Source organism: Cucumis sativus, chromosome 1, assembly GCF_000004075.3.
Source record: "Cucumis sativus cultivar 9930 chromosome 1, Cucumber_9930_V3, whole genome shotgun sequence".
Classification (NCBI taxonomy): Eukaryota; Viridiplantae; Streptophyta; class Magnoliopsida; order Cucurbitales; family Cucurbitaceae; genus Cucumis; species Cucumis sativus.
Genome location: NC_026655.2, coordinates 24,059,315 through 24,085,349, shown reverse-complemented (window position 1 = coordinate 24,085,349; position 26,035 = coordinate 24,059,315). Strand labels below are relative to the sequence as shown.

At 32.0% G+C, this 26,035-nt stretch overlaps 4 protein-coding genes and 1 non-coding gene across 8 annotated transcripts; 2 read left to right on the top strand and 3 right to left on the bottom strand.

The window, feature by feature from the left end:
• Positions 1–439: 439 nt before the first annotated feature.
• Positions 440–4,839, bottom strand: LOC101219384 (peptide chain release factor PrfB2, chloroplastic). Of its 4 annotated transcripts, none has more exons than XM_031882570.1 (8): positions 4,378–4,839; positions 4,015–4,227; positions 3,050–3,151; positions 2,754–2,891; positions 2,200–2,504; positions 1,964–2,117; positions 1,724–1,877; positions 440–927 (listed from the first exon to the last, which is right to left on the bottom strand). In XM_031882570.1, the coding sequence occupies exons 1-7, from the start codon at positions 4,732–4,734 to the stop codon at positions 1,743–1,745; spliced, it is 1,404 nt and encodes a 467-aa protein (XP_031738430.1). In that variant the 5' UTR covers positions 4,735–4,839; the 3' UTR covers positions 440–927; positions 1,724–1,742. The 4 variants fall into 4 exon arrangements, with proteins under 4 accessions (XP_031738430.1, XP_011659596.1, XP_011659591.1 ...); XM_011661294.2 differs by having other exon boundaries at positions 440–924; XM_011661289.2 differs by having other exon boundaries at positions 440–855.
• A 69-nt stretch (positions 4,840–4,908) lies between these two features.
• TRNAA-AGC lies at positions 4,909–4,981 on the top strand. The gene has a single exon. It is a non-coding gene; the product is annotated as a tRNA-Ala (tRNA).
• A 595-nt stretch (positions 4,982–5,576) lies between these two features.
• On the top strand, positions 5,577–6,802 carry LOC101204762. The gene is made up of 4 exons (XM_031880217.1): positions 5,577–5,783; positions 5,955–6,025; positions 6,123–6,348; positions 6,513–6,802. Exons 1-4 carry the CDS (start codon positions 5,717–5,719, stop codon positions 6,635–6,637), a joined length of 489 nt encoding a protein of 162 aa, XP_031736077.1. The 5' UTR covers positions 5,577–5,716; the 3' UTR covers positions 6,638–6,802.
• A 3,789-nt stretch (positions 6,803–10,591) lies between these two features.
• On the bottom strand, positions 10,592–12,081 carry LOC101219146. Its single transcript, XM_004135533.3, has one exon. It carries the CDS (start codon positions 12,003–12,005, stop codon positions 10,830–10,832), a length of 1,176 nt encoding a protein of 391 aa, XP_004135581.1. The 5' UTR covers positions 12,006–12,081; the 3' UTR covers positions 10,592–10,829.
• An 11,000-nt stretch (positions 12,082–23,081) lies between these two features.
• Positions 23,082–25,524, bottom strand: LOC105436206. Its single transcript, XM_031880190.1, has 6 exons — positions 25,344–25,524; positions 24,768–24,974; positions 24,384–24,557; positions 24,146–24,252; positions 23,795–24,051; positions 23,082–23,479 (listed from the first exon to the last, which is right to left on the bottom strand). Exons 1-6 carry the CDS (start codon positions 25,497–25,499, stop codon positions 23,157–23,159), a joined length of 1,224 nt encoding a protein of 407 aa, XP_031736050.1. The 5' UTR covers positions 25,500–25,524; the 3' UTR covers positions 23,082–23,156.
• Positions 25,525–26,035: the final 511 nt, after the last annotated feature.

Here is a 26,035-nt window from a genome sequence, read left to right as displayed (position 1 = left end):
TTATCGAGGCCTCTAAATGATTGAAGGTTTGATAATTTTGTCCCACTCGATGAGGTGCACAAACCATCTCTTGTTATCCTAAAGGAATTTGGGAATTGTTTTTTTAATGTTTTCATTGAAACCTTTGTAGGGATCATGAAAATGTTAGATAATAGGTGGGAAGATCATTAGAAAGAGTAGCCTGTAGAAGAGTATGACGTTTTTATCTTCTAGAGTTCAAGCCCCTGTCTTTTCAGGCATCTGGTTTTGCACTTTTGCGTCCACAAGATCTCCTCCCTTGCATTTGAATCAAGGATTTGTGCCTTCAAACTCCTTTTAGAATGATAATGAAATTTAAATAATCACATAAACTGATGTAATTATCTTGCTATTCAGTTGTTTCCCCATTTCACGGTTACAAAAACTACCATATAAAAGAAATCGACCCGAACACCAAACATTAGAAATGAAAAAAATATTATTTGAAATCCAAAAATTAAATCGTTACCAATATTCATTGCCTTTCAGTACTTGCTATATATACATTTGTTCAAAACAACTTCAATTTCTCAAAACTTTCATACATAATAGTCAACTTCGACTTCACATCAAGGTTCAGTAAGATCATAGGCCAATGAATTCAGAACAATGAAGGGAGCTGGTTGAACCAAGGAATTAACATATCAAAGTCTTATGAGACAAGATGGCTGAGTTTGAACAATCATAAATACTTTAATGGCTATGGTTATTGCACCAGAGTAACAAATCCCATAGCAGCTTTTCACTAACTAGAGTAGAGTTCAGATGATGGAACTGGTCATTTCGGTATGATAGCCACATCCCCTCCAGCTTTAAAATAGCCAAATGTTGAATCATCTTCCATCAAAAAGATGCAAATGCAAATGCAAATACAATTTATTATTCTCTTTTGTGGATGGATCTCATCTGCTTCAAAAACAACGTAAAGAGTTGATTCATTATTATTGGGTGGTTGAATGAATTGATTCAAAGGACTTCCAAAACTGTGAGGGAGGGGGCTAAGGATGAGCTTTCATTTCATTGCTCTTTCCCATATTTTCTTTAGAAAAGAAACCCATCTATTCAGGCTTATTGATGGTATTTTGGTGTCAAACTTACCTATTTCTGTTCTATGATATGTTTTTTTATGAGCAATCATGATTCAATATCTCAAATTTCTCATATTATTTTAGTTTTTCATCAATAAATGATGATTAACTCATTTCGAATTTCCAAAACCTAATCTACCAGAAGTGCCTTCAATACTCGAATACTTGCATATTATAAATAAACTAAATGCATCCATGTGTAGATTTCTATAACATAAGGTTAAATTAGAGGTGTATCTATTAAATTCCTAAACTTTTTTAAAAAATGTCTCATAGATCTCAAAATATCCTGCATCTAATGGTACCTGAACTTTGGTCTAAGGATGTACTTTTTTAAAAACAAATTGTAACTAGATATCTATTGAACACAAAAACAAGAGTTCAACAACTTACTACTTGCTATACATTTTAGAACTTAAAGATATTAGACCTAAGCCTGAAAGTTTAGTAACTATAATTATAATATAACCATTAAAGACTTACAAAATTTTAACAGAGTGAGCAAATTTTAATTTTAAAGCAAACTAAGATATCCTCCATTTTTTCTTCCCCGTGTTTCCAGTTAAATACATTATGCTCTAAATATCTAGTTTGGCAAAATTCAGTTACTAAATTACCATCCATCGTTGTACAACTTTACAGCTGATCTCCATCATTGTCCAAGGATGCCGACAAATAGTTCAAAATAAAGCTGTCGAGATCTCCCTCAAGCACCGAATCAGGATCTGAAACCTCATAATTGGTACGAAGATCTTTTACCATCTGATAAGGCTGCAAAAATCAAACAATTGGTAGTTACTAGTTACTGCTGACTGCACGAGGTAAATTGAAAGAACACTAAGTTTAAACCAACTCACATGGAGCACATAACTACGAATTTGGTTTCCCCAAGTTATATCAGATAGACTCTGCGTATGCTGTGCATTCATCTGAGCTTGCCGTGTCATCTCAAGCTGATTCAATCGAGACTGGAGTACTGCCATTGCTGCGGCCTTGTTTTGATGTTGTGATCTGTGTTATTTTCCATTTCAATGAGAAATGATCTAGCAGTGGTTGTATTCATCATATGAAAACCAGTTCTAATTCTCCTTACCTTTCATTTTGACAAGTTGCTGTAATCCCTGTAGGAATATGGACTATCCTTACGGCACTATCGGTGGTGTTAACACTCTGACCACCAGCTCCTCCAGATCGATAACGCTCAATTCGTAGATCTGATTCATTAATTTGAACGTGAGTTGAACCATCACCAGTTATTGGAATGACAGCTACAGCAGCAAACGAAGTATGTCGCCGCTTGTTACTATCAAAAGGAGAGATGCGAACCAATCTATGTACGCCCACTTCCGATTTGGCATATCCAAAAGCATATTCACCATCTAACTTTATTGTTGCTCGCTGGAATAATAGAATAATTTGTCAGAATTGGCATTTTCTCACTCAAGCCAGAGTGTGAATAGAGTAGATATGACGATTTTAACTCAAGCTATACAATTAATAGAATTAAAAGACATAAGAATTTTCAACTGTTAAACATTACATTATATTAGCTAGCAGTAACAAGCGCATGCAGATTTGAGCTCACACTCATTTGTTGTGAGATAACACAATGAAGAAATACACAATTGAAGTTAGCAGAGATTGAACCTTGATTCCTGCAATCTCACCCGGCATTTCTTCCATAACAGTAACCTTGAAACCACGTCTTTGAGCCCACAGTATGTACATCTGCATGACCATTGCTGCCCAGTCCATGCTCTCAGTTCCACCAGCTCCAGCTTGGACCTGTTTGACCAACAAATATTCAAAAGCTTGATGGCTGTATCTCTATACAAATCACTATTAACATTTCTCAAAACTTGAATCCAGCAATGAAAAAAGTAACACTACATACGAGAAAATTCACAAAAGAGAAAAAATTAGCAGCACCAAATTAACCAAACCTCAATGTAACAAGAGCAAGAATCGTTCTCCCCAGATAACAAAGCTTCAAGCTCTTTCTCTCTCGAATTTCTTCTCATTGTGAGTAGAGCATTTAGTGACTCCTGCAAAAGGCCATGCATATAATACAGGATTAAAACAAAAGAAAAAGATCTGTCTACCAAAATTGTTCTAATTTCAAAAGAAAATTAGCATTTGTCTCATTGAAACGGGATGACAGCCTCAGACTTAAAGTATTTGCTGACGGGAAATAGTTACACAGAGAAATAAAAACAGCTATGACTATCGAGGGTTACACCTATGCCTTCTTTGAACCTCTGTTGTGTATACTATACACATTGAGGCTTATGCCTCATAAGACAATTTTCAGACAAGTACTTTCTTTTACCATTAATTTACCCCAAACATTTCAAAAGCATAAAAGGTTTGAGCTGTATTGTAATAATTTGAACTATTATACTTACAGTGAGGCTAAAGACCCCTTTATTTTAGAATTTTTGTTCACATGAGAATTGACAGGGGAGATTTTTTCATATTTTGTTTATCTATCATCACACAAAATTAGAATTTGTGTGACGTATCTAATAAAAATTGATGCTTTTGTCTCGTGTCACCTTTTCAAGGGGTTCCTCAAGGCTGCAATTTAAAATATTGAATAATTGCAATCTCAGTCAAAATATTCACCAAAAATGAAAACTTTAGTTACGGGCTTGGGACCTTGAGCTCAGAACTCCAATCTCCAAGTATCCGAAGTTTTTACCACGGAGCTTTACCAAAGATATCTATTTGTATTTCTTTCAAACCAAATACTATGTTCGGGGTTTTCTTATTTACTCTGTTCTTGATTATGGAATGACATAAATTGCATAATTTACCTCCATACTAAGAGGAAGGAAACTGAACACATTTAAAAACAACAAAAACATAAAGAAAGAATACATGCCTAGAAGATGAATTTAGAGCCCACCGATTCCAACTCTGTATCATTCTCTTCTCTGGCAAGCTTTATCATGTCGATATGCTCAAGCAATTCTCTCTCAAATGCGTTAATCTCTTTTATCTTACTCATAATAGAACCATGCTCCCGACTTATCTTCCCTGCATGTGCAGGATCATCCCACAAATCAGCCTTATTCAACTCCACTGATAACAACTCCAATCTCATCATCAGCTTCTTCCACTGACATCGCCAATAGAAGAACGATAATCAAACTTCAAGCGTTATGATAACACAACTGATTTACATCAAACTAAAACTTGAAAAGAAAAAAAAAAGCCGTAAAGCAGAAATTAGTTGAAAAATAAAGACATGGGAAATCATGTTTAAGACCTGTAAACGCTTCTTGATCAAATGAATGGATTGGGCAATTGCAGCAGCATGGCTCCTCCAATCACTCTCGCTCTCGTCCAGAATCGTCCATCGATTTCCAAGGATTCCTTCGACAGTAAGCCCATCAGACGTTGAGGGTTCAAACGCAATCTGTGTAGAAAACAATCGCAATGTGGTAAAGGGGAACCCAAAAATCTTGTTAAAATCAGTTATCCCACGATTCCAAAGGGCAAAATTTTGAGCAGTAGCTGATGAATACTGAAGTACTGGGATAAAACGGTGCTTGGAGATGAATACGTTTCTGACGAGGGTGAAGATTCGATTGCAGACTTGTTTTCTGAAGGTGAAAATGGACATTTTTAGATTTGAATTGAATGAGAAATCATGCAGATTCTGTAAACGAAACAAATGCTGTGTTGCTCATGGGTTTAGGGTTTTGGCGATGTCCGATTCAAGCCTTCCTCATCAATTGATTTTCTTTATTCTATAGTTTAGTTAAATAAATCTACATGAAATCTCTTCAAGCACAGAGGGGATGTAGCTCAGATGGTAGAGCGCTCGCTTAGCATGCGAGAGGTACGGGGATCGATACCCCGCATCTCCATCATTTTCAATTTTAATTTTATATAGAGTTGAGTTGAGTTGAGTTGGTAAAATTTAAGTTTATCAATTTAAGTCAACTTTTTTTTCACACTAGTACATATTGTTTAATAGTTATCGTGATTTTATATTGGAGGATTATTCTACCACTTTGTATTTAGTGAATAACGTCACATAGATATATTTCTCCTTCTTTTTTTTATCACAACAGTGTTTATATGTAAAAGTTATAAAATATATATTTATATATTGGGTTCAGAAATGAAACAAAAAGTTTATAAAAAGAAAAAAGCATTATAGAAGAGAACATATTTTTTAAATAACAAAAAGATCAACAACACCAAATACGTGAATTAAACACTAATTTAATAACAGGTACTTGCTATTTTGAACCATTTGTTTAAACATTTTTGTTTCAACAAATGAACTATTCTGGTGAAGTACTTTCCTAATACATTCAAAAGTTTAAATTGAACACACAATCAAAAAAGTTTGAACTTTTTAATATTCAAAGTTGTTGGCCTAATTAAACTCTCAAACAAAAACTACTATTCCCTTTTTCCATCCTTCACCTCACTAAAATCACTATATTTTCTTCACGGTTTCCAACTTCTGGGTTGGCCTAACTTCCAACTGCCATTCCCAATCCCCATCCTCATCTCATTCCATCTATTCACATAAATATATCATCTCTTCTTTCTTCTTGGTTAATTTTCCTCACTCTCTCCCTTTCAGTCCAATGGCTTCCCCAATTAGCTTCCTCCCCATTGCTCTCGCTCTTGCTGTCTTGCTCCGCTGCCCCTCAGGTCATCTCCATGTCATTCGGGAACTCAAACCCGATACAGTTTTCCCCTTTTATTTTTCGTTTTCTTAATCGAAAGTTTGCATGGTATTGGTTTTTTATTTGAAGAAGAAGATGGTTTTAAGTAATTCTCATGATATGATCTATTTGTGTGGTGTTTTCTGAATTGTGACAGTTTATAGTGATGATCAGGAGATTCCTGGACAAATGGTGGTTGAAGGCTTCAAATGTTTTGACAATAAGTTTGTGAGTTTTTCTTATCCCTTTTAATTATTTTTCTTAAGATGATGAGTTGCATAATGTTTTGTTTATTATTTTTATAAGCTTTTATTGTTTTTAATAGATATACAATGGTTGTGAACGTGCTTATAGATTGAACCCAAGTGGGAGTTTCAATGTCCCTCCCGAGGCTACTAACCTATTTTGCAATGGACCATGTTTGATCGAAACACAACTTCTGCTCAACTGCCTTGACAACACTTTTCAAAACTTCTTGTTCTACAACAAAGCCACCGCACAAAGCGTTCGAAACGCCCTCCGTGTTGGCTGCAGCTACTCGAGCCAAAGAGGTAGGCCATACGTTGTTGGCCAGCTACGTACCTTATGTTAACTTACAGAATGTGTATTATTGCTAATTTATATAAAAAAAAGAATTGTTATGTAAATAGTTTAGAATGATATAATTTGTAACACATGATCATCTTATTTGCCATTTGTTGTTTAATTGATTTAGGGAACTTCAATCAGGGATTGTTCATGCAAGGTGAATTTAGTGAAGCTCACACCTTCCAAAAATGGTTCATCCTCCATTATTCTCTTCTTTTTCTTGTTGGGTGTTGTTGTTTTCTCATCTTATAACAATATCTTGATACTAATATACATAAAAAAGAACACTACATTTATTGACATCATAACATTACTCTATTTGAGACTCTCAATATGTACTCTTCTCTCTTTGTAAATTTACACTTCACTCTTCTTTCTTCAAAGGCAAAGAAACGCAGCCAAACCCATTTCTCTCCATTTTGTTTGTTTCTCTTTGCTTGTGAGTTGTGATCTTTTCTGTACATATTCTCTTCATACCTTTTTCCCATTATTTTATAAACATACTAAACATGGCTATTCATGTAATCTTCCATAAATGGCTCAATATTAATGGCCATTTGATTGTTATTACTGTTTATGGTATAGGTTTGATTTTCCATATTAATCCTAATTTGTGAAGTAATTAATTGTTCATAATGTAAATACACCTTTTCTTATACTACTATTAAATTTGGAAAATAAAATTTTAGAAAAAATTACCTTTTTAGTCCTTAAGTTTGGATGAATATGTTCATTTGGTCTTTAAGTTTTAAAAATGTACATTCTTAGTTATGACGTTTATAAGATATCTGGTCCTTGAGTTTTCAAAACAAACCATTTTAGTTCCAGAAAAACCTTTTAAACTTAAGAAAATCTAAAGACTAAAAAGGTACACTTTTAAACTTTGTAAACCAAAACAAACATATTCTTCAAAACTTAAAAGGACTAAAAAGGAAAGGTACTTTTTTTCAAAAAGAAAATTATTTTAGTTCTTCAAATTTCAAGGTTTTGAGATTTAATTGTCTACTTTACATCGTATCGTTCAAAACCAATAAAAAAAATCGTCACCCCTTTCAAAATTACCACATGAGTAGCCCAACCAAAAAAACTAATCTTATCAGCTGTGTTGGGTATATTTGTCAACAAGAAATAATAATTTATTATTATTATTATCAACGAAGTTATTTAAATAAAAATATATTATTTAAAGATAAAATATTTTTCTTCATAGTAGAAATCTTTTATCTATATATTTGCATAAAGAATTTAGGAAGATTATTATGATCTTTAAATAACTAAGTTATTGGCTTAGTTCAATATCCACATTGACAAATAATTGATTTCGAAAAAGTTCTCTCTTGAATCTTGAATAATTATTATTAATTATTATGAAGATAGTCAAATTGCTTCTTTATGATAATGTATTACAAAAGTTTTGCAAGTGATTTTAGTGATTTTTACCTTGTACTTGTTGATAAAAAAATATATATGAAAGACTAAAATAGTTGAACTGTGGAAAACTTAAATTTATCTTCAAAAAATCAAACACACGAATTCAAGAGAAGTCTGTCCTTGATTAAATTTTGGTTAGAGAAGGTTCCACACACCTAAATGGTATTTACCAAACTGGATTAACAAAGTCTTTTGTCTTATTTGCTTTTTCTATTACTTTTAGCTATTTTTCAGTTAATTACTTTCCATATAGCTAAATGATATTATTGATTGTCTCATTTAATTTTCACATTCTAAAAGTGATCAAATAATCAAATAAAACATAAATAAAGTTTATTTGTTTCTAGTACAATAGTTACAAGAAAGAAAACCGAACTTTAAAACTCAAGTGAAAGAGTGTAGGTTAATAATTACCATTACATTAAAGTCATGCATCTCTTGATTCAAATTCAACGACTATTTCCCTTTTACACAACACCCTTGGTTTACAGGTCAACTCATCATCTTACCATCACATAAAAATTAGTCCCTCTAAGATTTAACTAAAGAACAAAGATAAAATTGAAATTGAAAAGATGTTAGAAGCAAAATCAAGAAAATTCACACTACAAAGAGAATGACTTTGAATATGATATTTAGTGATTCGAACGAACGACCAAGTACAGAATCTTGTTGGATTCACATGTCATTAGACCTCGTTCAAACTATTCACTCCTACTCATAGATATAATTAATGATATATTCACGTAAATATGTACGTGATTCTTTCTTCTTGTTATTGATAATAAAAATGTGTAGTGCTAAGTGTATAAGAACTTTTTGGCCCATTTCAAGTGAGGGAGAAGTTGAGTGAGAAAAAATGAAATGATGCAGAAAGGACTTTTGGGGACTAAAGAGGTAGGTGGCATATTCAGACAGTACCTATTGACAATAAAAAGAATGGGACCCTCTTCATTTCATTTTCAGTAACCCTAACATTTTGACCAATCAATATCAATGACCCAACCAATTCATTGCTCTTTTTTTTCTACTCTTCAAACCCCAACCCTCATCCCAATAATGGACCTACTTTACTATAGGGACCATTGATGTGATTTTCCTACTGTTTTAGCTCCCCAATCTTTGCTTCTTTTTCCCATATCTCATTTAATCACCACCTTCAATTAAACCACCTCTAGCCTCTAGCTAACAACAACAGTGTATTAGAAAAAACTTTCAAGTATATGAAACCTTAACCTTTACCTGGTGTGTCTACTAAAGGATGAGTGTAAGCCTAAATTATTGTAGTGCCATACACTCACTTCACAAATTTGAACTATACGAACAAAACTGGTGAGTTGTACTTCATCTCCTAAGCTTGGAGAAAAAAAGTTCATCTGACTTGTTATTGAGGAACACAAACTAAGTGTATAAAGGCAATGTGAGTTTTGAGCTAAGTTAATATGTGTTTTGAATAATTGTACTAGACAATGTTTTGCTACTATCATAGAACAGTAAAATGTTTGTTATCTAAAATAAGTGGGTACCGCAAGATTCAGTTCATGACTTCAATAATATTTTGTAGTCACAGACTCACATGTAAGACCAATTCACATGAATTTCCAAATATGGAGAAGTATTAGCAAATAATGATTTAGGTATCACATGAAGAAGACTGACAAGAAAAAGATGGAACCTAAAGAGAGAAGCTGCCAATTCAATAATAGCCAAAAGAAGTAGACAAATTTTGTGGGTTTGGTTCTACAAAAAAGTGTATATATAATTTGACTAGTGTCATTATCTGAAACTACTTTATACATCAATGTCCAGAAAGAGAGACAAATATCCATACATATTACATACCCGCCCCCCCCCCCCCCCCCCCCTCCCAAAAAAAAAAAAAAAAAGAGGAAAGCAAATTCACTTGCAAATAAATGAAGCTACTTTGTATTGTTGTGAAAAGAACATTTAGAACAAAAATGTAATGAAATCATGACTTGATAATTGTTTTTCCTTTCTATCCAGTTTAGTTTATTTGTAGGCTTGCTTACACTTTATTTTGATGCTTCAATTTTTGAAGATGTTATTTCTTTCAACTTTGCACTAAAGAAAAAGAAAATTCATCATAGATATTTTTGTTAATGTGTAATAAATTTTTTTGTGCAAAACTTAGGGGCACATATTTATTTTTTCCTTAACCAAACAATTGTTTTTTAGCATAGGCAAGTGTTTGAAAGTGCAACAGTTAGTTAATGAGTTGCTAAATAAATTTAAATCTTCGGTACATGATTGATGAAAAATTTTAAACAAAGACAAAAGTAGGCTTTTTATACAAAATTTAGAAACTAAAACCAAACATTAGAAAATTAGGATACTGAGACTTTATTATAAAGTTTAGGAATCTAAATGATTGTTTATATAAAATAACTATAAAAAGTCTTAATCAATCTTGACCATGAAAGCTACCCAAATAACACTATTCTTAAAACAAGTTTTGAACACAAAAGTAGAAAGTTGATTGTTAGAACAGCTGCCAACCAAAATGGTCACTACAATCAACTCTTCGTTTTTCATTCACATAATCCAACGGAGTATGCATAACCATCATAAACATGGACCTAAGATTTGATGCAACAAAAGAAAAGTTGGTCCCAAGACAAAATTGGGATATTTGGCTATGTGGTCTAGCTTAGCTCAATACATTCTATTTCATGAACAGAAAATCGCTTATCTATAAATCTCAATGCAGTTAATTCAAAAACAACCCTTCTCTGTTTGAATGAATCACACCAAAAAGAAAAGAATAATCAAACAGATGCAGTGAGAAGTGAGAACTAATTCATATTCCATAGAGATAAATTTACAGAGCCGCCATATCGGTGGCAAAAATGGGTTCAGTAGGAAGAACCCCATCACTCAGAAAAGCCTTTTCTTTCACACTAAAATGGAGAAGAAGACATTATTTTATAGAACCTAAACAAGAGAGGAGAAACCAAACCAGCCATCAAGAATCTATATATCTTAAGAAGGGATTTTACCTGGAAGAGACAGAATTCAAAGCTCTGGTAAATCCATTCACAGCTCCATATCCTTTTGAGCTGAATCCCAAGCAACCAAGCAATCCTGGCCTGTAAGGCAAATAAGTCTTCTTCTTCATCTCCTCTGAGTAAGCTCTGTTAGCTGTGTAATGACGCTCATGTGGAGATGGCGGAACTCTTCTCTTTCCAACTCCATTTGCAGGCTTCCCAACCCCATTTTTCTTTGCTCCAACTGCTCCTTTTGCTTTCTTCCCTTCTGAAGAACGACCCACCAATGGATTAATGAACTTTTGCTTGGCGATACTCTGGTTTGTTCCTCCTGATTTCTTCTCTTTTACAGGAGTAAACGATATGTTAGACCAGAAATTATTGTTGCTTCTTCCTTCACTTTTACTTCTGTACAGAAAATCCTTCAGAAAAACCCATCTCTTCGAGTTTCTTCCTGATGAAGACGACCTCGACGACGAAGCCGAAATCGAAGGAGTACTAGCCTCGGAATTGGAGGCAACTCCTTCAACTTTCTCCATTACTTCACTTTCTTCAGAAACTTCCTTGTCAGCTGTGACAGAGCATTCGACATTGCTTCCATCTCCATTCTCTTCCTCCCTCCACTCAATCGGCGAATTTCTTAATGGCGACATCGATCTAGTTCTTCGTCGCTGAAACTTATCCCTCAACCGCAGATCCCTACCTCGAACAAACTCCACGATACCATCTCCGTCTTCATCACCAATCTCCAAATCCAACAATGGCGGCAGTGGGAACTCCAAGTGCGTGGAAAGCTTCATGGGGCGAATCTTGCCGTCGTGAAACAACTCGTCGGCGGAGGTCATGGAAGTGGAGCCGGCATGAGAGGCAAACCTGGAGGAGAAATCGAACTCAAAGGAAGAAGAATGGTTGTCCATAGAAGAGGAGGAGGAGGAAAGGGAAGGGTTTTTGGTAATGGCGAAGTGCATAGGGCTGGCCGGAGCACTGTAAAAGAAGCCGGAAACGGGGGAACGGGTGGGGCTGGAAGGAGCACTGACGTAAGGAGTGGAGCAAGAGCTATCGACATCTTCGAAAGAGAGGTAGGGGTCGGTGTAATCGAGAGATTCGCCATTGATGGAGGAGTGAAGCTCTGTTTGGGGGTCAGGAATGGAGTTTCTTTGGGGATTGGGAGTTGGGGATTCCATGAATTTGGTGCTTTGTTCATACAGCTTCAAAGCTACAACAATGGAAGCTCTCTACTAATTAATAATAAACAAACAAACACCCCACCACTATTTTAATAATATTTATTTTTAATAATAACCTTTTTTTTCCAAATTTATTGAAATTTACTTCACCCTTACGTCAATAATAAATGTTTGGGTTTCCAAATTATAAAATTAAATAAATAAATAAGTCAAAATTTGAAAATTTTACAACAAAAAAAAAAATGTAAATATTGAATTTTATCTCTTTTTTTCCCTATTTTTTAAAAAATCCCTTTAATAAAGGGGCCACCTTAATTCCAATACACTAAATGAAGAGTTTCTCTTCTACTAACTTTATATCATTAGAGATCTTCATGGCTATCATAGTATTAATGCATGTGATGGTGTATCCTAATCTTTATTTTTCTTTTAACACTTCCTTCTGCTTTTCACTTTGATTATTGTGTTTGGGTAAAGAAAAATAAGAATGGTAATAAACATGACGTTACACTAACACTACAATAGATACGATTATTCTTCATAATTTTAGTGTATAAAAAGCAATAGCTTGACTTGAGCAGAATGTGATCGGTAAAAAAGGAAAGATCTACACACCAGTGTGGTGTTTGTCACATGAGTTTCGATGCTTAAATTAGAAAGTGTAATTGTTTAGCAAGTAGGAAGTTTGAGTATTATAACAGATTTGTTTCCCCTGAAGTTATTATGATCCAAAATATCTAGTTGTAGTTGAAGTAAGAATGAATCTCTAGGATTTTGGAGTTGTATCTGACTTATTTATTTGACTTGTTGGGTTGAGGCATGAGAGAGTGTGCATGACTTGGTGTTTCTTTAGGATCAATTTCGTCCTTATTTTTGCTATATTTAGGGCTTATAATGATCTTCTGGGTCGGGACATGTGTGAGTCATGCCTCAACAGGTAAATTGATAAGACTTGGTTCAAGTTCAAGCACATTGGTTGCACAAGTCATCCTCTTTTCCTAAATCCACAAATCACCTATAACAGCCGCCTCTGGTCTCAAGTTAAAGATCATGGGTGGTACTTGTCTACATATCAAATTTGATATGTCAATATTGGGAATATGAGGCTTATGTCTTCAATCCACTTCTGCAAGTTTATGCCTCGTTTTTTATAACGTGCCTACTTTACTATTGTTGGTATAGTCACATTGAACTTGGCACTTCTAAGATCATTATTGAATCATTTTTCATGTCAAGAATACACAACTTAAACTTTTTTTTTCTCAAAAAATCGGTTGAGTTCCAAGCACACGTCCACAAAAATAAGCGATGTTGCACGAAAAATAGTTGAAGTAACTTTTTCTTATAAATGGCACACCTCTCCTTAAGATCTTGAGTCCACCTCCACTTTTAGTCAATAAAATATATCCTCCTTCCATTATCTCCTTAGACCTTCATAATCCTTTTTTTATTGAAGAAACCAAATCAAGTAAACAATAACGACGACTAACCCAAAAAAAGCTACATCATCAATACCATTATTCAAGCTCACAAACCCTAATAGGAAAAGTTCACAAAATCCCAAGCTCACGTTCTACTACCCCTAGATCTTCACACTTTAGACCTCATTTATCTCTTGATATTAGAAAATAAATTAGATCTCAAAGGTTATAGTTCATTTCAAGAATCGAATCATTCTCGTAAAACTTAACTACTTAACCATATATTTTTGTATCCATGATGGTTTTCATGTAAAAGCAATAAAAGTTTAGAAACAAAATTAAAATAAGGTTAAGAAAAGGAGGTGGAGTGAAGTTGTTTAAGATTTGACTTTTTGATGAACTTTAATAGATATGAATAATAATTTTGCAATAAATGATAGAATCTAACAAAAAAGGGAGAATAAGGAAAAGTGATTTTAATTTAAGTTAATAGTGAGGTGAGGGAAGCAATTGTTGTTCTGCCATCTCCCATTTGGATCACGTGGCATGTTCCCACTCCCCCATACTCTTCCCTCTTTTTATATTCTACATTGACTCTACCTTTCTCTTTTTTCCACTACTAAATCATAACCCTTCAACTACACACACCATCGCCATCATCATCATCTACTTTTCCTTCTACATTAAATATAATATCATCATTCACCACTTTTATTTTATTCTTTCTCTTGTCTTATTTCAATTCAATTAAAACCTACGTCAATCCAACCCAATACCATCGTTCTTAAATTATCTTTTGAAACGATGCTAGCTCGGTAATGTTGCATGAGTTGAATCTTTAAACTTTGTTTTATTAATTTTTTTAAAAAAATTACTTCTTTTTATAGATTTTTTTAAAAAATGATAGATACTAGTCTACATTTTCTTATGTTATTCAACCATTGTTATGAACGTTAAACTATAAATTAAATATATAATACGAAGATATTCACAAGACTTATAATGTACATTTCCTTTTGTTTCTTTTCCCTATTCCCAAGAAATAAAGAATATTGGTTCATATTGGACAGCTTTTGATGCAAAAACAAATTGTAACATCAAATCAATACCACACACATGGTTCATATTGCTACTTTTATCAATCTTTTTAAAACAATCACATACTTTATATTATAGCTTGAGTATCTCATACTCTCTTAAACATTGAAAAGCAAAATAGTATATGTGTGTGTGAAGATGTTTAATTCAAAAGTCATGTTACTACTCTTCATTTGTTATGATCATTAATAACTTTTAAAAATATTTGTCTACACCCATCAATTAGTTCACTTGCTTCTATTCTCTCTCTTGTCTATAATCTAACATTTTCTTTTTCACTTCATTCTACTCTTTAGTTTCTTTAAAATCATACTAATACTGCTTATATGTATGTATATATATTCTTTAATCTCTACGCTAGTCTCCTTTAATTGAGTTCTATATAAGATAGAAAAAAAAAAGAGAAATAATAGAAACATTATTGAGAAACGTCTTAAAGACTTAAGTATTTTGACAAGGTTGTAATTTAGTAGTAGAGTGGGTAACGATAATGTGTCGGTTGATTCTAATACTAAGAAAAAGGAAAAACAAAAAGAGATGACAGATCACAAATTGTGAAACATAGGTCATAATTTTTCTGTCGAAAGACTTGAACCACAAATCTTCTAGTCACACTAATGTACGTAATTTTACGGATACCAACCTCTTCACTAATTACACATATCCCAATAACATAACTTGAGAAAGGGATGCCACATGCAATTCTTTTATTATTATTTTTACAATTAATCACACAAAATAACATATTTATTTAACATGGTTGGTGGACATATCTTGGTGGACATATCTTTAAAAGTTAAAAAACATATTGAGAACTTAAAAATGAGCTATCTAACATAACCTAATTAATTACACTAAAATAAACTCTAACCTCCAAACTTTATGTTATGTATCTTTTATAATTTTATAAAAAGTAAAATGAACAAGTTAGAAAAACTAATTAAAGAGTCGATATTTAATTAGTTGGAGACATAATACTAAAATTTCATCTACTATTTTTAAATTTTTATGACTTCGACACCCCGGTGTTAATCTACTAGTTCCATTGTGTCATTAAAAATGAAGAGTTTGAGATGTTGGGTGTGATTGATATTTTAAACTTTTGTAGGAGGTGAAAAGAAGAGAGAAAGAAAAAGATTGGAGATGAAATTATATGGCAATTGAATGAGAGAGGGTTGAAGGGATGAAAAGGAAGAAAAAGAAAAGGTGGAGAGAATATTATGGTGTTTATGAGACAGTATCTTTTGTGGTCTTTAACCATGAGAACAAGCTAAGCCATGGGATCCACACACATATATATGTTTATATGTGTGTGTGTGTCTTCTCTAATTAGTGTCTCAATTAAAATATATATAATGCTCTAATTCAGACATACTCATGGAGAAAGAGAACTTTATTTAACTTGACATATCATAATTGTGGTTTCATTATTTCTGTCACAAAGGACAGTAGCATCCATTGTCTAGGGATTCATGATCAATCAATGATGTGACAATATATATCAAATCTCACATCATATACTCTACTTCATTCACAATTTCACATCATACCCTATTAACTCTTTCCTTTCCATCTAATTAATGTGGTGACTTGCTCAAGTGGAAATTTTTTCCTTTCTAAAATTTGTATCTAAATGTTAGTGTGAAATGTGAAACTCTTACCATAGCCTACAAATTAAATGTCTCATTGCTATGCACACATACATTATTTCAAGTATATGCTTTGAATAATTTATACAAAGAGATCATCATGCATGTGGTAGCTTAAAATATCATTTCCAATCCTTCTAATTTCATTAGAAATTTGGAAAAACAAAAGTGTTTTACTTTGAGAGAGAGAGGTCCAAAGTAAGAGACATATAGTTTTAAAAAATAAAATGAATGATTGGTAGGAGGATATTTTTGGAATTTGATGGTTTGTATTTATTATATTAGGGTGTCATAGTCATAGTTGACTAATGAATATGATTTTTAGAAAAATACTTATGACATTTGGAAATGACTTTTCCTAACCCTAACATATATCAAACTACTATATACCTCAAATATTATTTTAAAAAATAATGGTTTTAAATTTTAAATTTTATTTAAAATAATAATTATCTCTTTTTATTTTGTATTAATCTACACCTAACAATTTGTTAGGTAATTTTTTATAACTTGTTATTCACTTTTCTAATTTTTATTTTTTGTTTGAGAAAATTAAACCTATAATCAATCCTTTTATTTTCAAAAAATTAATGTTTGGTTATCTACTTTTGTAAACGATATTTAAGAAAATGATAAAATCAAAGTTTGAAAAAAAACGTCCACTCTTTGTGCACGACACATATCCCACACTTGTGTCTACTATATGTTCCCCTCGTACCTTCTTCTCTCGTACAAGATTGTTAACTTAAGACTAAATTGATACTCATTAGTAGTGTTTAATTTAGATGCCTAAATCTTCGTAAACTTAGAAGTACGAAGAATAAATTATTATTTCGATAAAAGTTCGTCAACCTAACATGATTTTCAATTTTGACAAAAAATAAAGTCATTTCTAATTTTTTTTCATTTTTTTCTTAGTAGAAAACAAATAAATTTTGACTCTAAATTTATCAAATTATTCCAATTTAGGGTTTGTTTAGTTTAAATTGAAATTTAGATTTTAAACATTTATTTTTCTCATTATTCAAGTTTAAATAAAAATGTTTTTTCTCAAAAATTATTTTTGTTGTCCCTACTTATCAGATCCAAATGAGCATATGTATAAACTTTCAACATATAAATAAGAATAAACAAACCATTTTTGTTTAATGTTTATCCTAAAGTTTTAAAAGCTCGTAGAAAACGAGAGTTATTCACATTTTTCATGGAAAGAATAATGGATCATTATCAAATATACTTAATTTACATTAAAAGATGTGTCACAAAATAACCAAATATTGTTGATTACTTTATAATTTAGAATCAATCAAGGACGGCCTATTCCCCTTTTTAAATTGTTATTTAAAATTGAAGTTACACTAAAAGTTTAGTTATTGAATGTTATAAAATATTACTAAACATGTTTTAAATAACTTTACATTTATGAAAGCTTTATTTTCTACTTAATCAGTTGTTCACTTTCAATTTTGTAATTAGTAGTCAATTTTATGTCTAATATATTTAGGAATATTTAAGAATTTAGACATGATAAGGTAATTTATTAAGTATATTAAAGTTAATTAAATAATGAAACCTAAATCCTTTAGATGAAAATAGTATCTTATCCAATTGATAATTAATAGTATAATGTATACTAAAGAGTTCAATTACACCAATGATTTTATGTAGCTATATTATATCCTCAAAAAAAAAAATCATATGGGGCCTCCAAAAGTTTTGCACTGCAAAAGAGGGCCTTTTCCAAATTCTATATATTAAAATTGAGAACCTGCCCTAACTCACATGCTAAGGCCCTAAGGCACCTATCTACTTCATAAAGTACTTTATCGAGTAAACTTCTAAATAATGAAAGCATAAAATGTAGAGCGTAGAGAGCATCATATATATATCGAACATGAAGTAATGAGTATATATAACATAGAGCATGATATCAATATACATTGTGGTTACACATCAAGAGCACAATTAATCTTCTATTAGGAAAAACAAAGTAAAAGTAAAATGGGAAGAGGGCCGTATATATTGAAACTATTGAGGAGGGGGTTTTCGAACTCTATTTTCATTAGTTGTCCAATTTGAGGAGTTGTAACCCCGAGAAGAACCTTCTCCAGAATAATGCTGTGATGATCTATCAGGTGGGTTATTATTATTATTACTTGATCTACTCATCACTAGATCAACATTATGCCAAGTCGTATAACCAATAGTCTCTGATACCATTAACATTCCTTGTCCAACAATACAACTACTTCCATTATCTACAATTTCAGCAGGGACTACTGGTTTCCAGTGGAAATAATTATTGTTCATTGTATTTGAAGTCCTAATATTTGACCTTGAACTTGGTGGCAAACGAACACAACCTATATATATATGAGAATAATTCAAACAAAAAAGAAAAACAACAGGTTAAGTTTAATTAATTATTTATGTGTATATAATAAACCATGAAATTAATTATACATATACATATACATATATATATATACCCGATGGTCTTACTGAAAACTGGGTGAGATGTTGAGGAAGATGATGAGGAAGTTGGAGAATTTGATTATTAGAAGTAGACATTGTAAATTGATTTGGTCGATAAACAATATTAGGTTGTTGCTGTTCATAAAAGAAAGGCATCTCATTGCTTGGAAATGGCTTTTGGCTTAATTCAAACAAACGTTTATCAAAACTTATAAGCCTCCTATAATGTTTGTCCAACATTCCTAGTGGAAACACAATCAAATGCTCCCTATAATATATGAAAAAGAAAAACCATGTATAAGTTATTAATTAAGACATTATTATAACTATATATTAATGAACAATATAATCTTGAATGTATATCAAACCTGCATAAGGGAGCTTGGCCTTGGGTGAAATCCCATCCTACAACCCATTTGTTATGTCTACGATGGCTATCTACATTATTGTTGTTGTTGAGTATCTCATACAAGTTAGGTGGTCGTGATAGCTACAATAACAAATTTGATCATAGTATATACTTAAATTTAATTTAACTTCTTCAATCATACTATTACTAGCTATATATATGATATATAGTTAAATGAAATAAGTAAATATTAATCATTACCTCGACTTCAAGAATTCCAAATCCATTGTCATTCAAAGAAGCTCTAATTCCCACAATATTTGACCAATCAACTTCAATTTTTTTTCTAGACCCATTCCACATAACCTCATAGCATATTTGCTTCCTTACAAAATTAAGCTTTACAACCATTACATCCTTCATACCATTGCCCTCAAACTGTGCAACAAATTAAAATTCATCAAAAGAAACAAAAACGTAATTATATGTAAAAAAAAAAAACAAAAAGTAATTAGTTTTACCTTCCAAGTCCCAATATGAAGCAATAGAGGGTTTAAAATGGAGGTCATCAATAACTCTTTTCGACGCATTTGATTTTGTTTAGCAATTTTCTTTTGAATCTTTCTTCTTCGTTCTTCCATATGATATATTATTTATATCTGTCGTTGCAGAAAAAAGAAAGATATTAATTAATAAACAAAGAAGAAAGAAAAGGAAAATAATTAGGGTTAATTTAAAGTGAGAATTTAAAGAACTCATGTTGAAGGGGTTGGGATTAAAAGCTTAATTAATTGATTATGTGTTAATTAAATATTGAAGCTGAAAGTTTTAGATTATTGTGAATTAATTTCCTTAAATTTTAGATTCTTGTAGCAAGATTAATTTATTTATTAGAGGTAAAAAGGATATGAAGGTGTTTGACTAAGAAATCTAAGGTTTGAGTTAAAAGATATTTGAGTAAAAATGAAAAGAAATTTATTTTCGCTCTCTCCAACCGCCAGCGCCGCCACATTGGGTGGTGCCGTCGTCGAGCGCATTCGGAAGTGACCGCCGTCGCTGGAAATTAGGTTTTCTGAAAAGATGTGGAAGTTAATTGGAATTAGGGTTAAGAGAATGTTGATATACATACCGTTGTGGATGTGTAAGCTGAATCCGGCTTTGGGGAAGAGCGATGATGAACAACAATTTTTTTAAAAGAATTCTTTCTTTATTCTCTAAGAAATGGGAGATTTTCTCTCTGCTTCTATATTGTATGTATCATGAGATTGATCACTAGGACTTTTTATATATATATATATATATATATATATTAACATCCATTAATAATTCTGCACTGAATTTTTAATTGAGGGAGAGATATTATTCAATTTTGAACAAAAAAAAAAAAAATACATTTTTGATATTTGATCATTATTAGACACGGATTAATGATGGGTGATCGTCGGTCAATCGAGGTCGAATTTCGACAAAACCGTCATCGATTAACTATGATCGGTTTAGTAAATGTTTAAATCAACCTCTACTATCGATGAATAAATATTGATTGATCGGTTTAATGCTATGAATTTTTTTTCCTTAACATACTTTCTCAAACGAACACGCAGTGGTTTGACTGAAATGAGCTAACTTGATTGAAGGCTTGCAATTTGCCTTTGATAGCTGCAGCACCTACGAGAAAGTTACCAACACATATAGCTTCTTGAACATCCATATCCTACAAGCTACACAAATCCTCAGGATATATATTCATTTATAACTATCATTTAACATCTTTGTACACTGTCATAATTAAAGAGAATCAATGAAAATCACTATATAGATTCCCGTCTCTCCATTATTTCCATCAATTGGACATATATCTAGTCATGTTTTCATAATTACTTTAGTCCTATTTCTATTCTATGTTCGTCTACAATTGTTGGAAAGAGAGGGCACTCTTCAGTGAGAAAGGTGATCAAGAAAGGAGAACCATTTTTTTAAGCTAATAGTGTTGACACTATGCCAACAACGGCAAAGACAGCAAATACAGAGGTCGCTTCTCTATGCCACTTAAACGCATCATAAACATAGAATAATGCTCTACTTGCTCACTCTTGGTTTAGAGTCTAAACCACCCATTTTTTTTAACTTAATCAAACTAATTAGCCCCCATGCAGCCTAATCCTTTCTTCAACGAAATTGATTTTTTCATTAGTCTAAACTGGGTAAAAAGACTCAAAACTATACTAATTTTCAGTAGGAAAAAGAGGCAAATGAGAGTCGAGCATAATGGAGCTTTGTTAAGAAAAAAGGGAGCACTTCGATGCATCTGAGCAACTCGGGACCAACCTTCATCATTTTCATTCTGAGTATTTGAGATTCTGGAAGACTCCGAAAGCTTTGCATGCAGTTCCTACAGGATGGCCAATAGGAGGGTCGGAGTGTCCAGAAAAATGAAAAACTCGGTCAGTGTGTTAACACACATATGCACTAATTATAACTAATGGTTCACACATGCAACGAAACACATTCAGTATCAATAGTACAAGATCCATGAGGAAAAATAATCGTCTTAGGTACATAATTTCAAGAAGTACTATCTGACACGTTCATGGAGGAACTAGCAATACGTAGATCATAAAATTATGAATTTATGATGACCACGTCCAACATAACTTCCAAAATAGATTTGTTGAGCATAGTTGAACTAACAAGCCCACTGCCACAAGAATAATCTAAACTACTATTTCTGAAAGGAATACACAGTAAGTAAACTCAACTATCTCATCAAAGTTAATGCTCACTTCTTTATTTCACGGGATATAACTATAATATGCATGATAAAATCTACTTATTTCATTTCTTCTCATGTGAAAAGTTCAAGAAGTCTCTAAAAAAAGGTTACTTACAGAGATGAAAATTTCCATACTATCAGTGGCTTGTTCGATATGCTTATTAGTTTCAAGTAAAGCCTGTCACAGTGGAGTGACTTACAAAAAGTTCAAAATCATCTATGTCGTCAAATTCTTCAGACTCACTATCAGTTGCTTGTGATTTTCTCCTTTTTGATACCAATTAACTCTAAGGATCAGAATAGAATCTAGAATAAAATTCTAGAATCAAAATAATAAAAAAATGTGTCAACAGGTAAACATTAAATTAGGCTAAAACTCATTAAAAGAGTCCAACAAAACCACTAAATCTTACCCAATAACAAAAAATCGGCAACTAGCAGCGGATTGCGGTGATGGGGGCAATGCTTGACGGTGCTGTAAGGGGGTACGTCGAGTATCAACTTAAAGGGCCAAATTTCGGTCCATTGTGCCTAAGATTTCATATCTATCGCTAGTAGACGACTTTTATTGTCGATATAAACTTTTTCTATATTTTGTTTTTTTTAAATAACTTTGTCATTTACAAGATAGTATAAACATTTACAAATTTAAATAAAGATTTTTATCATATTTTTATTTAAAAATCATATCATACCAAACCTTGAATTCAACCAATTGGGCTTAAATCACTTTTTCTAAAATTACTAATTATGAAAATCATATCATACCAAACATTGAATTAATTATATAAAATTTCCAAATACATCTTGACAAATCAAACAAAAATAACTCATCACTAATGAAAAAAGAGGCTCTGTAAATGAAAAAAAAAGGCTCTGTAAAGGAAAAAAATAGACGTAAAAACAGTACTACGAGTGACAAAATAAGAATCGTAGAAAGATTTAATGAAAAAAAGAATGCAAAGTTAAATTTAGGAAAATAAATGATCTTCTTTGAGGGATCATCAAACCAATATATACTAGAAGGGTTGAGCTACACTGTGTTTCAATAGAGTGAGTAATTGTAACTTAGGAAAGGGACAAACAAGAGAGTATCGATTGTAGCAGTGATCATCATTGAAGAAATACAATATATCAGTACAAACGATTTGAATCTTACCAAAAAAAACGAAACAATCAAGTCTCAATCTCGCTGTTTTACGTTTTTGTTTCTCATTCTCATTATTTTAATTCAATTTTCTCAATCATTTGTAATTCTTCCGACGTTGATTTGTAAGAATACAAATTAATAGAAATAAACTACGATTATATGTAATAGACAATTCTTCATTCATTTAATTTCGAAGGTTTTAGAGTACATTTAAGTTACGTTTAGAGTGATTACTAAAAAAAGTGGCCACTTGGAAGCTGAGGGGTTCTCATGTCCATAACACTTCCATTGAAACAGTACTCAATGTTATCATCGTAGTAACTCTTGTTTTGTTGGTGACTCAAATAATTAGTTGCAGCAGCTGCTTCACCATTTTGTCCCAACCAAAACATAGAAGCCATTGGATTTGCATTGTCAAGCCCATGATTATTGTAATAATTGGTTGATGATGCTTCAGCTTCATATCTTCTCATGCTGTTTCCTTTGTTCAACACCTCCATTCTTTCGTCTTGATGGGTTATGATCTCATTGAAATGTGGTGTATTGTAATCAACAACTATAAGACAAAATTGTAAGGAAAATTACAAAATGTTGTAATAAATGTAAAAGTTTCATTTATTCTTATCTACTTACCCATATGTAATAATATCTTAAATATATCATTCATTTCATAGTGCAGTACTCCAACATCTCGTTAAAAAACGTATGTGTTTTTTTTTCCATTTAAACTGTGTTCATTAACTTCGAGAGATCGACATTCTTCATGTCTCGCAATTAATTAATTACAACCAAAGTACAAGGAACCAATTAATTTTCTAAAAAAAGAAAGGATTTACAAATCTAAAAAAGTGATAAGAGAAAATGTGTATACCTGATTTTGGTGAAGTTAGGCTGTGAATTTCATTAGCTGAAAGATGGGGTGGAAAAGAAGGGATTTGGTTGAACATTATATCCTCAAATTGAATAATAGAAGAAATTTGATTATTGAAAGCAACTTCTGAAGAGAAATAGGAGAAATGTAAAGTTGGGAATGGCCTTCGGCTCAGCTCAAACAAATGCTTATCCTTATCTTTTAGTTTCTCATAGTGTTTATCCAACACTTTTGGAGGAAACACAATGCAATGCCTCCTACCAAAACACATAAAATGATCTCTATTAACTTTATAAACTTATTTTGATCATTAATTCTTGTAGTGAACATATATAAACTGCAAAACTATACCTATTTACATAAGCTTGACCTTCTGTAAAATCCGATCCATCTGTCCATTGCGTGTGTTTCCGTGGCTCAGGTTCGATCTCCTTATAAAACTTCGGCGGATGGTTTAACTGCATATAATATATTTGAAAAGATCAACAAAGAGGGACAAACTATAAGCAAACCTTGTGTTTAGCTAGAAACACTCGAACTTACTAAACCCTATGAAAAAAAAGGAAGTAATATATAGTTAATTAATTACCTCTACTTCCAAGATTCCTGGTTTGTCTTCTTCAAGAAAAGCTTGGATGCCTATGATGTTTGACCATTCAATTTCAATTTTTTGTTTCAGCCCATTTCTCAAAATCTCCCACACAAGCTGCCTCTTTGCAAAATAGAATTTTGCAACCAAGTCACCTTCATTTTTAGCCACTAACTGAAGTACCATAGCAAAAAAAAAAAAAAAAAAAAAAAAAAAAAGAAGATCTTAACGAAGTTACCACATAAAATCACCATATATATTATCAATAGTTGCAAAATAATAATGATCTATCTTTACATTTATAAGTAATCGCTCGGTCTTGTGATTTTACAATAAGAAAATCGACGAACGTACAACTTCTTGAAGATTCGACAAAAATATTACCTGCCAAGACCCAATTTGAAGCATCAATGCACCTAAAATGGAGGCCTTTAACCTTTCACCATCATGATGATCTGTTCTTGCATTATTTATGATCCTCTTCCTTTTGGATAGTGTGCTTCTTTGCATTTGTTTTAACAAAGAGGGTGAAATTTGAAGCTTTAATCCAATTGCAGGCAACTTCATGAGACTTTCCATTAACTCTTCTTCCTATACCAACAAAAAAAAAAAAAAGAAGAAAATATTAACTTTCTTTTTTAAACTACGTAACTTGGTGACTTGAAAACCTGTAGAAGTCCTAACAAGTGAGATGACATGCCAATAGTTTAGTATAGAACTCTAACTTTGATATCATGTTAAAATTATATAACTCGATTGACAGAATTTTAGTACAAATTTAATCCCTTATTAGTAAAATATAACCTGATTAACTTTGATAAATAATAGCACTAAATACTAACTTTTTTCAAATTTGCAATATAGTTTAACCTAATTTATATGTTTATAAAACACTAACAAAACCATTTTTAGATCAAAAGAGGATTTCAGAAGAGATGAAAAAAAAGGGTTTAGGAAAACCTGGTGTTGAGTTTGTGGTGTGCAATGGTGAAGCTTGTGATTTGGAGAAAGAGGAGTTGAGAGATATTGATGATGATTGAGAAGATTATTGTAATTCAAATGGTGAGAAAATGGAGTTGAGAATGAACCATTAAAGTGTTGTTCTTCCTTATCCATTAACTTTTTTTGTTATATTAATGGGGAGAAGCTTCTCAATAGATTGAAAGATTTGGTGTGCAAAGTGTGTGTATTTATGTGTGTGAACAATCTATAAAGCTATATATTTTATATATTCTTTTAGAAAAGAAATGATTTCATAATCAAATTAAAAATTCAATGGAATGTTGTTTCATTACTTAATTTAGTGGCAGATAAAGTAATACATATTTTGGTTAAACCTTTTTGGTTTTATGTGTCTATTCAATTACCATATCTTAAAGTGTTATGTTTTATAATAAAAAGTTTTTTAATAACTTTTTGTTTAACCCTTTCGGTTGTGTTTTTTTTCCGGAAACTGAGACCTCTTGTCCACAAGTATATACGAGTGCCAATTGAACTAAACTAATTATGGTGAGAAATTCTTTTATTTCATACATACAAACAAACAAAAAATACTCTCACATTCGTACAATGTATGAGTGTAGTATACAAGAAAAAACGTATGTCATTCAACCGGTTTTAGGGTTTTTTATGACATCCTATGTCAAATGGCG